The following is a 12,512-nucleotide window of genomic DNA, read 5'->3' as shown; positions in this document are numbered from 1 at the left end:
TTGGAAGGAATGGCTGTTCCAAGTGCTACAACCACTTCATGAATTAGAGAGGTCCATGCTTCTTATGACTCTCTGGAGGTGTTGGTTCATTCGTAATGAGATAGTGCACAATAAGATTCCGCCTCCTCTTGAGGTATCGAGGAGGTTCCTTGTCAGCTATCTGGAGTCACTAATTGCTATCAAAATGAACACACATATGGATCCAGCCAAGGGGAAATCAATTATCTTCTTTAATTGCACGTTACTCCATGCTGATATAGCGCCCGTACCGGCCGCCCCGAAGTGGGCTGCACCACCGGAAGGATGGGTAAAGCTAAACACCGACGGTTCTTTTCATGATGGTAGGGCAGGTGCAGGTATGGTATTACGGGACCCTTTGGGGGACGTAATCTTTTCAGCTTGCAGAACACTTTACTCGTGTCGTGAAGCTTTGGAGGCAGAGTTGGGTGCTTGCATGGAAGGTTTATCTCTAGCGATCCAGAAAAGTGATCGTCCAGTGGCCATTGAGTTGGATTCGCTTGTTGCTATAAAGCTGATTCAAGGACAGGAGACAGATAGGTCTATTTATGCTTTTTTAGTCAAAGATATTAGATATCTTTTATCACTTCGTGAATGTTGTATTACTCATGTAAACCGGTCTCAAAATCAGGTTAGCGATAGTCTAGCAAATTTTGCTCGTTCCGAGGGAAGAACCATGACTTGGATTGGCTCTGGTCCCCCGATAGTGCTTGAGCTAGTCGCCGCTGATTGTAACTCTTTGTTGGCTTGAGTAATACAATATTTCTACCCGCAAAAAAAAATTACATACGGATTTTGATCGTATCTACACCAATTTCACGACGCCACGACACTGCGTATGCACGTGATGCTCTCATGCGATGGAGGACTGCGACAGGAAGCTGGCCTCGAAGCCATCCACGTGCTCCCGTCCAAGCGCCACGGACACCTGCACCGCGCCGCCTCGCGCTCCCACCAGCATCGCTATCTCCGCCGCGCTGAGCATCGACACGATCTCCACCCGGCTCGGCTCCCCCCACCCGAAGTCCACCTCGTACGCCATGAACCGGTGCGATGCTCCCTGCCTGGCCAGTCTTCCCACCGGGACTTTTTGGATGGTCTCCGCCCACCGGTCGGCGTCGCCCAGCGGGTCCTCCTCCTCCACGTGCTCGCGGATCGCACGCCGCACCGCCGCCGCCGCGCGTGCGAGTGCGGCGTCGTGGTCGTGGCCGCAGAGGTCGCCTGTCCTGGCCCGCGCGTAGCAGAGCTTGACGCAGTTGCCGAAGAAGCCCCGCTCCAGAGGCGGGCGCAGGCGCCGGCGGCAGTCCGCGGGGAACAGGAAGTACACGTCGTCAGCAGCCGCGTGGTTCGGGAGCTTGGCGCGGGCGATGGACGTCCAGAGCAGGGACGCGATGGCGACGAACGTCGTTGGAGGCTCCGGCGGCTGGTCGCCCTTGCTTTGTTGCAGGATGCGGTATTAGAGTTAAACACGACTTGGTATTCCATAGGTGTATGTGTACGGAAGTTACACGTACAGGTGCAGGTATGCGTGTCCGTGTCCAAGTAGTATTAGCTACCGATTAGGATTGATAGTTCTCGGTAAGCTAGTATATATAGGTACGTACCCCTGTAATCTGTATCAAGAAAATCAGAAAAGTAATAAAGTGTACAAGGCTCGACAAGAGCCATTGGCTATCAATCATCGATTAGTTTTTCTGTGTTCGCCAAGTTACGCAAGAGTTCCGTCGACGCCGACGTAAATCGATCTGAGCGATTTGAGCACTAGCAAGCCAGCTTCACATACAAGAGGTGCACGTACTAGCTAGCTACTGTTCATCCATCAAGCTGCTAGGCTGTGTGCTTGCTTGCTAGCTTTGCACTACGGTGCATAGTTTCTGGGTGGTTTTGATCTAGAGTTCAAAAGCCAACATGCGGCGCTTGAGCGACTGGATTTGGGAGGCGGTGAGCAGGTAGGTCCGCCTGCTCTGCCGCCTCCAGTCCGGCTCCGGGAGCGTGTTCACCGCGGGCAGATCCTGCGCGGAGAGCCGGCCGAACTGGCGCGTAGCCGCCTCTGCTTTGGGGTGCCGCAGGATCCCCGCCCGGTCGAACGTCGGCGGCGGCACGAGCCCTGCCAGTGCCAGCGAGCCCTCTCGCGACGCGGTGGCCCACGCCCGCATGAACTGCCAAAGCGACTGCCCGTCGGCCACCGCGTGGTGCATCGAAACCCCGACGGCCACGGCGCCTGCGCCACCCTCGTCGTCTCGCCCTCCCGGTGCCGACCGCGTGACCTGGACAGCGAGCACGGGCGCCGGCAGCCTGCGCACCTCGAGCTCCGGCACGAGCTGCAGGAACGCCTCGGTGTCGTGCTCGGCGTCCCGCGCGACCCGACGCAAGTCGGCGGCGTCGCCGGAGTACTCTGCCACGACGATCCTGACACCTGGACGAAGAGCGTCGGGGGAGCAGTCAATGGCGACGTCGCCATCGGGGCAGGCCGCAAGCTTGCCGGCGAGCGGGATGAAGACGGCAAGCGTGGCGGCGAGGGAGGACCGCAGGGAGCGGACGAGCGCCGGGAACGGCGGGAGGTCCTCGCCGTCATAGAAGAAGAGGCGCTGGATCGGGGGGAGCGAGAGGAACAGGGTGTCGAAGAGTGAGAGCCTGATGGGGCCGTGATCCGACGGCGGACCGGTGGGAATTTTCTCCGGCCGGACATGGGTGGTCTCGAGAGCTCGCACGCGGATGTTCATGGCGGCACCACGGCAGCAAGAAGTGGTACTCCTACTAGCTAGATCTCACTGCTGGATGATAAGTGGTTTATTTTGTTGCAGCGATGATGATGTTGTTTATGAGCCGCTGGTTCGTCGTCCGCTCGCACGAGCTGCCCGAGCCACCGGTTGGTCGTGAATTCGACCGTGAGCTGATGTCGGTTTGCATTGCATGCATGGTCGCCTTCATTCAAGATGCTGGGTGCCGTCACGACTCTAGTGACGTAGACTGAAGGAAGAGGATATGAAAATGACGGAACTAGGCATAATGTTGTTTCAATATCTACTGTTTTCGACAGAAGTAAAAATAAATACATACCAATGAATACAAAATGGACATGAAGTATATGCCTTGTCGGGAAAAACAACTCTGAACCGTGAATATGTGTGCGTTTTGGTTCTTTGCATGTGAACAGTAAAATCATTAAAAAATACTAGTATTTATTTACAAAAAAATCAATTTGTGTTGTGATGCGAGATGCTCATGTCCGTGAAGTCCGTGCCAAACTTCCAGGAGTTTGGACATTTTAGTAGCTCTTAGCAAAAAAGACAAATTCTAGGTCTGTAAGGAACTTTTGAAAATAGCACTGCTCATTTTGGCTTTTCGGTCACGAGCTCCTCGAATGTCATTTAGCCATGAAATTTTGCATGCACCTAGCGCACTGAATCATTTTTCATCCAAATAATTCAGTTTTCTTGATTCTGCTTTTTTTTTACTGTTCACCGGATGTAGATGAGCCCGAGTACTGAATATTCACAAACTAGTTCAATTTACTATGATGGTCGTGCATTTTATTCATATGTCAAGAATGTCATGTGGCCCCCTAATTACTGAGGTAACAATCTTGATATGTCTAAAAATTACATGATAATGCCAATTGTGAAACTAATGCACCAAGGAATTCAGAAGAAAAAGAATATGTCTCTAGATAAGAAGCTAACTAACTATCCCCTCCATTTAAAAATATTTGTAGTGTAGGTTTATTCTAAGTCAAACTTCCCCACACTTGATGAACTCTATAGAAAAATATACCAATCCATAACACCAAACTAGTTTCATTAGATTCATCATAAAATGTATTTTCATACTCTATATATTTTGATGTTGTGGATATTAGTAAATTTGATTATAAACTTGGTCAAACTTATAGAAGTTTGACTCAGGACAAACCTAGAACTTTAAAACATTTGTAAAGGACTAGTAAGCATGCACGTGCAACGCACGCATCTACAAAGTCGGGGCGATGACCGCAGAAGCGCTTGTGTGCACAATGTGTGTTGGAGCAATGGTGCCGTGTAGGTTGCAACTACTGCAAGCTTGTGGAATGCTTGTCTCTTCATCGCCACGGGAGAGTGCCTCATGACTTCTTTTCGGCATTGATGGAATAGCGGCTTCTCCAGGGGAGTGAGTTCCTAGCTAGTGTGCGTTTGTGTGATTGCCGTTGTTGTGGCATTCAGCATGCTGTCAAGAGTGGGCTTAGCCGTGTCCTAGATTGGGATTGGCAGGTGTTTTTCGCCTGGTATTCTATGATTAACTGGACAATCTTCAGCATAATCAAAACGGCAAAGCTTGCGCTTCATGAATTTATTTTCACTCGTGCTCATTTACTCCTCAACAGAAATTAAAATATATCTAAAAATATTACCAGTAAAGAAGGCATGCTAAACACAAAGGATAACACTGATGTCCATTTTGAAAATCCACAGAAGATAAATCCGAATTAAGAAGCAGGACCATAGAGAAATAGACCTACAAGGTACAATTTCCTATATTAACAAATTCATGACGTCCTTATGCCAATTTTCAGTGAATCATGTTCATAACTCTAATCCCTCTTAGAATAAATAAAGATAAAGCAGGCTCTTCATTGCCAAGCCTTTGGAATAATATAAAGAAGTCATCTACTGAACTGATGATTATACATCATACAAATTCTAGGTCAGATCATCAATAACACCAGACAAAAAATCCAATAATCTGGCTTCAAATAACATCATCCCCTGAATTTAGTTACATTTTTACTAACCCAAATAGTACAAGTGAAGATAAAAGGCAAATAATTATTTTTGAATTTAAACATATTTATATGATATACTTTAGGATCTGGATATGAAGAGAGGAAATATACAACATGAGATGTGGTGGAGCGGAGTGCCAGCATCAGCGGTCAATCTATGTTAGACAAGTGAATGGTGTGGTGCCGCGTCTGCTGTTCACTGATGGCAAAGGGAATAGGCGGCCAAACAAAGGAGATGCCCCTGGCAGTTGTGCCTCCCCCCGGGAGCCCTCCCGTTCAACGCTCACTATGTCAAACAGTCCAATTACAGAGGATAACTTTGTATATCAACAAAGAAACTAATGATGCTACACCAACTCTGCCCTGCTGTAGAAAACATGTACTTATAATTAAATACATACACGAGTGCCTTAGTAATGTTGCACTAGATCGTGATCGCGCCTTGACGCGAGGATGCCGGTCCCAATGTTTTGGTAAGCAGGTAATGCTAAGTCAGTAATAATCATATTGAAACTATATGACAGAATCACCTCCAAATCGAAAGTGTGTCTTGGCGCACGTTGTCTGTCCAACACTCTGCTTTTGGTCCATCTCAAGCAAGGAAATATATGATTCAGTAAAAAGAACAATATCCAATAGAGTGGTTCATAAGATCATGATTCACGATATAGCAAAAGATATCTTGTTCAACTGAAATTGCCTCGTCCATCCCAACGGTCCAGCACGCCAAATTCAAAACTATGGTTAATCACTCAAGAAATCATCACATATATCCATGCTACCATGTATTTTTTGCAAAGTTGATCTCAAAACCATGCCCAAACTATAACATTTCATCAGAGCATAAAGATCCAGTTCATACCACATAATGAAGGCATAGTGATCGCCCGTGTCAATAAGTTCATTACAAAGGAAAGAAGTCTAATATACCAAAAGCAAGCCAGATTGATAGAGCAGTTGCCCAGTTCAGCCACGAGTTGTAGAACATTACAATATCTCAAATGGTTCCACGCTAAATAGGGAGTGTGCCTTGTGGGATGACATTGCACAGTATGATTGAGATGCGTCCAGTTTGACACAAAGAAATAGACAAAAATTAAAACAGTGTGATGGATCAGGATTACAACAGGTTGTTTATATAGAAAGCAACACATACCAAAATACTAAGTAGCACACATTACAAGGCAACCGGACAGTATAAAATACCAAAAGCAAGACGTTTATACAAAATGATGGTGACAACCACATAGCATCCTTGATAAGGAAACAAAATGAGAACCAATGGTGTATCTCATCCTGGGAGTGATACCGCTGGAAGCATATGATTGCCAATTCCAATCGACGATCAGTGGTGTTTTGCACATGGAAATAAAAAATAAACACAGAAAATGCTATTAGATCAAAACAGAAATTTAAAAGCTTTCTCTCAAGAAACTGAAGGATGAGACAACAGTACAATCCTATAAATAGCCGGTGGGGCAGAAACTAATAAGATACACATGCTAAATTTGTTTGAGTTGACAGACTCCACAAGCAAAACCGGTAGCCGCATATATTTGAGTGTTCACTTTGAGCAAGGTGTGGGCTAACATGCAGATCGGAATCCTAAACTTCCCAAATTAGCAGTCAGAGAGTGCATATACATGTAGTAGACTGGAGTCTTTACCTGATAGGGATCTAACTCAAGTCCTGACATTAGAAGAAAATAACTATGCCTATGAAGTATCCAATTCTACCATTTCTTTCAGATCATCAGCTCCTAAATGGACAAGCGCATCAGTTTGAGGTTTCCATGTTCATAAACGATTTCATAAAGAATGCACATATGTAAGAATTTGATCTTCAAATTGTCTCTGTAAGGTATAAATGCCTATGTAGTAGCCTTTTCTGTATGTTGGTTCCCCATACACCACTGCCCTCTTGTTGTGTTTCAGTGCTCCGGCAAGGATCTCACTTGCCCTTGCGGTTTCTTTGTCTACCTGGAAACGAGTTCAAGTGTTCAAAGGCCGCTTCCTGTGATGCATACTGTGTCATATCATTGATCAAGAAAATCTCTAATTGCGACATTGTAAGCAAAGGTAGCTCGTACCAGGACAACTAAAGGTTCTGATGCAGCAATCGTGCTAGCTCCATCTGCCTCGTAAATGTCACAGACACCACGACTATCAGATATATACACAATGACACCCTTGTCCATCCTGAGAAAACAAGAGTAGTGTTATAATTCCACTCAGTTTAGTGAGCGATTTAATATGGGAAAGTAGAATCAATATAGTAGTTTTCAGCTTAGCATTGCCACACATTATGAGAACAACATCAGCATAAAGATTATCAAACAAGCTCCCAGTTTTCACAAGTCTAACCGATACATGTCAAAAGGGTAAAAGGTATTGAAGTGTACAACTAGAATTTCCAAAGGGAGTTTTCAGATTTCGACCAGTCAATTATTTAGTTTAGATAGTCCATTTTTAAAATAAAATTAACAAACTACTTAAGTACATCATCAGCACATATGCAGCACATATGTAACAGCTTACCAAATCTTCGCAATGTCAATAGACACCGCTGCATCAAACACAACCATGTCAAAATTTCAACATAATTAGGTGAAAAGGCACTCCAAAGTCTGCAGGTAAAAACCTGTTATTCTGCAGATCCAACACAAAGGCCTTTACATTGTTCTCCCTTAATTTGTTAATGGCCTCCTTCACGGATCCTGGAATAGGATAATTAAGTGGAATGGTCAGTAGAACTTGACATCTCCAAAATGATAAATGCTTCAGAAATAAAGTACACTTATTCAGCATGCTGACCAAACCTTAATAAACACTACATTAACACATCCCATGTTGTAGCAGAGGCATTAGCAGACACACAAGCATGACACCAACTGCGACCAACACAACATGTAAACAGTAACCTGCAGGACCACCACAACAGGAGAGAAAATCAGAAACTACCTTGAATCCATGGTCGACAACGACACTGCTCCTCCACTTCAGTGTGCTACAACCACTGGCCACAAACACTGCTGACCAAACCCCGCAACCTGGACAATCTTGCGCGATTGGCCATGGACGAGGAGGTCGTGGATGCTGCAACTGGCTCTTGTCTGATGCCCCATCTTCTCCAACTCCACCCTCACAAGAATTGAATGCTAGAAGAAATCGGTCAGTTCAAACTTGAGTCCCTCCAAAAATGGTTGCATGCTAAGATTATAGGATATCGAACCTTGAAAAGGCATGCCAACCACAAGCTTCACAACAATATATAATCCTATAAAGGAGCTCAGGAGCCTGGAAAATAGAAGAGGCTTTCATTATTATAGAACACATTGAGTAAGACAAGAAATCTATATATCTTCGATGTAGTTATTTACTTATTTTATCAAACCAAGTAATAAAGTAGCATTCCTGCTAAGTGCATGAAAACTAAGAGCCTGCTAAAAGTCATCCATGTTTAGATTAGAAAAGAGTTGCATCGAGATATCTTTTGGTGGGGTCACACGAGGAAAATATCAATACAAGACACAAAAACAGGTTAGAAAAACTCAGGTTACCTTCAATTGACACAAGGAAACTACCATCAGAACAGTTCAACCGAACCACCATGATGAAGAACACTTCTGTTATTGTTTTAATGATATAGTAATTGATTGCTTTCTACTGACCTCATATAAAGGCAATTGGCCACTTCTATGATGGAAGTCAAAATAGTGCCTATGTTTAATATCACACGATAAATGCTTTAAGCGTGCTCAAACAATTAGAATAAGGCAAAGCGCTACTGGAAATAACTAAAAACAAGAGGAAAATGAAATGCTAAGGAAAGGAAAAGTTCATTACCACACCTATCTGAAGGTTTGCAGCCTGAGTTCCAAGATTTGCCAGTCTCCTGCAAGGATCAATTTATCCCTCTGATGGATCTGTGAGGGATACACGGATTGCATCAACCAAGCCATCTTCAAGACAACAAACATGACATATAGTGTTTACAATCTGTTCAAGAAAAAAACCTGCAAGGAGCACGAGAGGGAGTGGAGAAGAGGCGGCAGCGATGACGCCGGAGACACAGAGAACGGGTTGTACGTCTTCTCCCATCTGTGCTGCATTCCATGGAGGAGAAGATGCGCGGGCTGCAACCTCCGCTCCTCCTGACGATGCAAGCACATGAACTCGACGAGGGAGCAGCGGCCCGAGCGAGGCTGAGCCTCTCCTGTCTATGGAGGAAAAGGAGGGAGGGGCGGCGAGACAGGAAGGACAGGGAGCATGGCGAGCGGCGGCGGCGTAGCAAGGAGCACGTCGAGCGGTGGTCTCTCCTGGCGATGGAGGAGAAGGAGGGAGGGGCGGCGAGACAGGAAGGGCGGGGAGCACGGCGAGCGGCGGCGGCGTGGCAAGGAGCACGACGAGCGGCGGGCGAGAGAACTGGAACGGGGCGATGCGGCGGCTAGGTTTGGGATAGGAGAGGCGCGTCGGGCTTTTATACCTGTTGACGAAATTCCAATAATGCCCTCGGCGGGGCACCGGAATAACGTGCGGTGGCAGCCCAGTTTTAACACTGTTTCGATCTACAGTGCTCAGTTTTGATCCGACGAATAGGATCATCCGGGGGCTTGATCCGACGGTCCAAAATGTATCAAGAACCAGATCCAACGGCCAGGAAGCGCTAAAGTCTGAGGAGGCTGGGTTCCTCCCACTATGTATCTTACGCGATATTACTGTGATTCACGTTAAAAATATAGAGACAAGGCCCTAAACATGCATGATATAGACATCTACTCCCTCCGTTCCCAACTATTTGTCTTTCTAGAAATTTGAAATGGTTACAACATACGAATGTATGTAGACATATTTTAGAGTGTAGATTCACTCACTTTGCTTTGTATGTAGTCACTTGTTGAAATCTCTAGAAAGACAAATATTTAGGAACTGAGGGAGTAGTAAGTAACAAAGTTGGCTTTAAAGATGGGACATTACCCTCTTATGCAAACCTTGTGGAGACCTTTGTATATTTAATGCTTTCTTCGATGAATATGCTTAATCACTCTTCATGGGATGCATTCTTCTGCTTTTATTCTCAAACTGATCAGGTGAAAGTTGTTGGACCAAATATTCTTAATCTCCTGCTACTTCTTTAGCAAGTATAACTTTCAAAGTGCACGATCAACAATTTAGATCAGTGAACTGCACTAACTTCAACAGAATTGACAAAAAAAGCCAACATAAATGAAGTAAAATAGCTAGTCACACCCATAGAAAAATCAGAGATGAACCCTTTAGGTAAAATCCCTACAGTTGAGGGGAAAGGCCCCACAAAACATTGGAAGTTACAAAATTAGGCGAGCATATAGAACCATGCTTTATATTATCTGAGAGAACACACACATATTTTAAGAAACATAACAACACAACAGTCATACATATTTTTAAGAAACATAGCAATCAGATAGTAAACATAGTACCTTGATAGTTACAAAGCCTCCTTCAGTACAATCTTTTAAGAAATATAACAATCATATTGTAAACAGAGTACCTTTCTTAGGTAGAATCCCATGGTGGAAATGCAGAGCAAGGAACGAAGGAAGCTAACCTCATAAAAATCCTATATAATTGAACCAAACACACATCATAAAAGGTATATGCAATAAGAAAATACGAAGCAACATATGAAAGAAGCTAGCCCACACAATGAACAACCTGCAACTTTTTATAGCTATCCAGGAAAAGTGCGAACTCAAGTAAGGGTGTAGATTTTTCAATTTTTCACAAGCCATAATATCAACATCAAACCCATAGAAAGAGAGAAGTTATTTTCAGTCCTAAGAAACAATGATGGAATACTAAAAATCCTGAGTATTGTCCCATTGTGCTATACATCAGAGAATATAATTCTTGAGCTGTTTGTAGTAATTACCTTTCCACCAGCATCTGAAACAAAGACTTCTTCATGATTGAACCGAGACATGATGTCAACATCAGTGTTGCGGTATGGATCTGCAGATGGGCATTCACACCAGAAGAACGATAATAAGATGAGCAACCAATGTTCACCTGACAAATGGTTTCTTTAGTCAGTTCACTTTGTACTGTAGAAACCTTTCAAATGAAATCTTGATCTGAACTAACAGGAGAACATGAGGCTAGGGAGTAGAAAGGCTGAAAGTATTAGTCATTTTCCTTTCTAATCATGCACTTGCACACCAGCCGCATGAAATAAAACAAATACTTTCCTTGGAACATGTACATGCTCTAATCAATTTTTGTGTTTCTACTGCAGTATCTTTTGTACATGAAAGATTTTGTTGGGCTCTAGTGACCAACATCACCTTGGCTGCTTCATTTACTACTAATTTCTTAAAATAAAAATCATTGTAGGAAAATGCAGTGTCTAGAAGGCGCTTAGGCACGCTTAGGCGCTAGGCAACCACCAAATGCCTCACCTAGGGCATAAGCAAAACTCTAGCCAGGACAAGCAAGAAATTGCTCGCTCAAAGGAGAAACCATACCTTATTGCAAAAACATGCCAAAGGGGTACTCACTTATATGTTTACTCACTAATTAATATCTAAAATATACGTCTGCCTAGGCTGCGCCTAGGGTACTTAAGCACCACCTAGGCGATAGGCGAAGGTCAATCACCTCGTTTACGCCTAGCTTTTTTTTCCAAACTTGATAACAATATAAGTTTCGAAGTAAAATGAATACTTTCGCAGTTTGCATATATAATTGCACAGCGGAATCTGTAGAGAATGAACGTTCTCCCTGCAACCGTCCAGCGTGACCATCTGTGCGTCGGTGGAATTTTGGTCTGCACATGTGACATGAGCAAAGCAATTTAAAACACCGGGAAGCGTCGCACAATAGTGTTGTCCTCGTACAATTGTGTACACAACAGAGAAGAAGGAAGAAGCCAAATCGAAGACCAAAATAACATCACGTTGCAATACAAAACGGAGTTAAGAAATAATATGAACTAATGTAACATAGATGTGTTGTTCAAAGATGCTGATTGGATACAGAACGATAGAAAAGACCATCTGCCCGATTACAGTAAAGAGGCTAAACAAACTACCCGCAGAAAAACTATCTGGATAGGTGGAGATAAAAAAACGAATAGTGCTCTTCATTCTTGAATTTATCATTCTCACTGGACTACATGATTATTCATGTCATGTCCAGTGCATGAAACAAGTTTTGCTTTAAACTGGTGCATGTAACAAGTTCACAATGAATCATGAAGAAAATTAGATTGCTACACAGAAAAGATTCAAAATCATTGCATGCTGTGATTCTTTTTATTTGATCCGATTTTACATCATCGCAAATTCAACAGTCCGCTGAAGGATCACATAGTTGTCTTCATTTGCTGGAGCACATTGGACCAACTAAAATATTGTACTGCTATGAAATTTATGATAAATAGACAAACATGAAGAAGAGCCCTAATTGACTCATTGCTCAAACCTTATATTTGTTCTTTCTCTCCAAATGACAAAACAATACTTTTCATCCCATCTATTTTCTGAAATCTAAGTGATATTTTCACAAGTCTAATGTGTTATAGCAAATAAAGATGAATTTGCAGTCTCCGTCAGTAAATTATAATTTGTTGTCCATTACAGTAATTGCCAACATAGTAAGTTGGGAAGCAAATTCTACCAACTGAACGGTACAATCTCAGCACAAAATGAAAACAAAAAGAGAGAAAACATACTTCAGAGCAGAGAAGTCATTTC

At 43.8% G+C, this 12,512-nt stretch overlaps 1 protein-coding gene across 1 annotated transcript; it reads right to left on the bottom strand.

Annotated features, from left to right (window-relative positions):
- Nucleotides 1–714: 714 nt before the first annotated feature.
- LOC123083015 (anthocyanin 5-aromatic acyltransferase-like) lies at nt 715–3,819 on the bottom strand. The gene is given in 2 exon segments (XM_044505177.1): nt 715–1,490; nt 1,927–3,819. Coding segments are annotated over 2 exon segments (1,434 nt in total). The 5' UTR covers nt 2,742–3,819; the 3' UTR covers nt 715–871.
- Between the last annotated feature and the right edge of the window lie 8,693 nt (nt 3,820–12,512).

This window comes from Triticum aestivum, chromosome 4A (genome assembly GCF_018294505.1).
Source record: "Triticum aestivum cultivar Chinese Spring chromosome 4A, IWGSC CS RefSeq v2.1, whole genome shotgun sequence".
Classification (NCBI taxonomy): Eukaryota; Viridiplantae; Streptophyta; class Magnoliopsida; order Poales; family Poaceae; genus Triticum; species Triticum aestivum.
The sequence above is the reverse complement of the archived record's forward strand: the minus strand, read 5'-3'. Positions and strand labels throughout refer to the sequence as shown.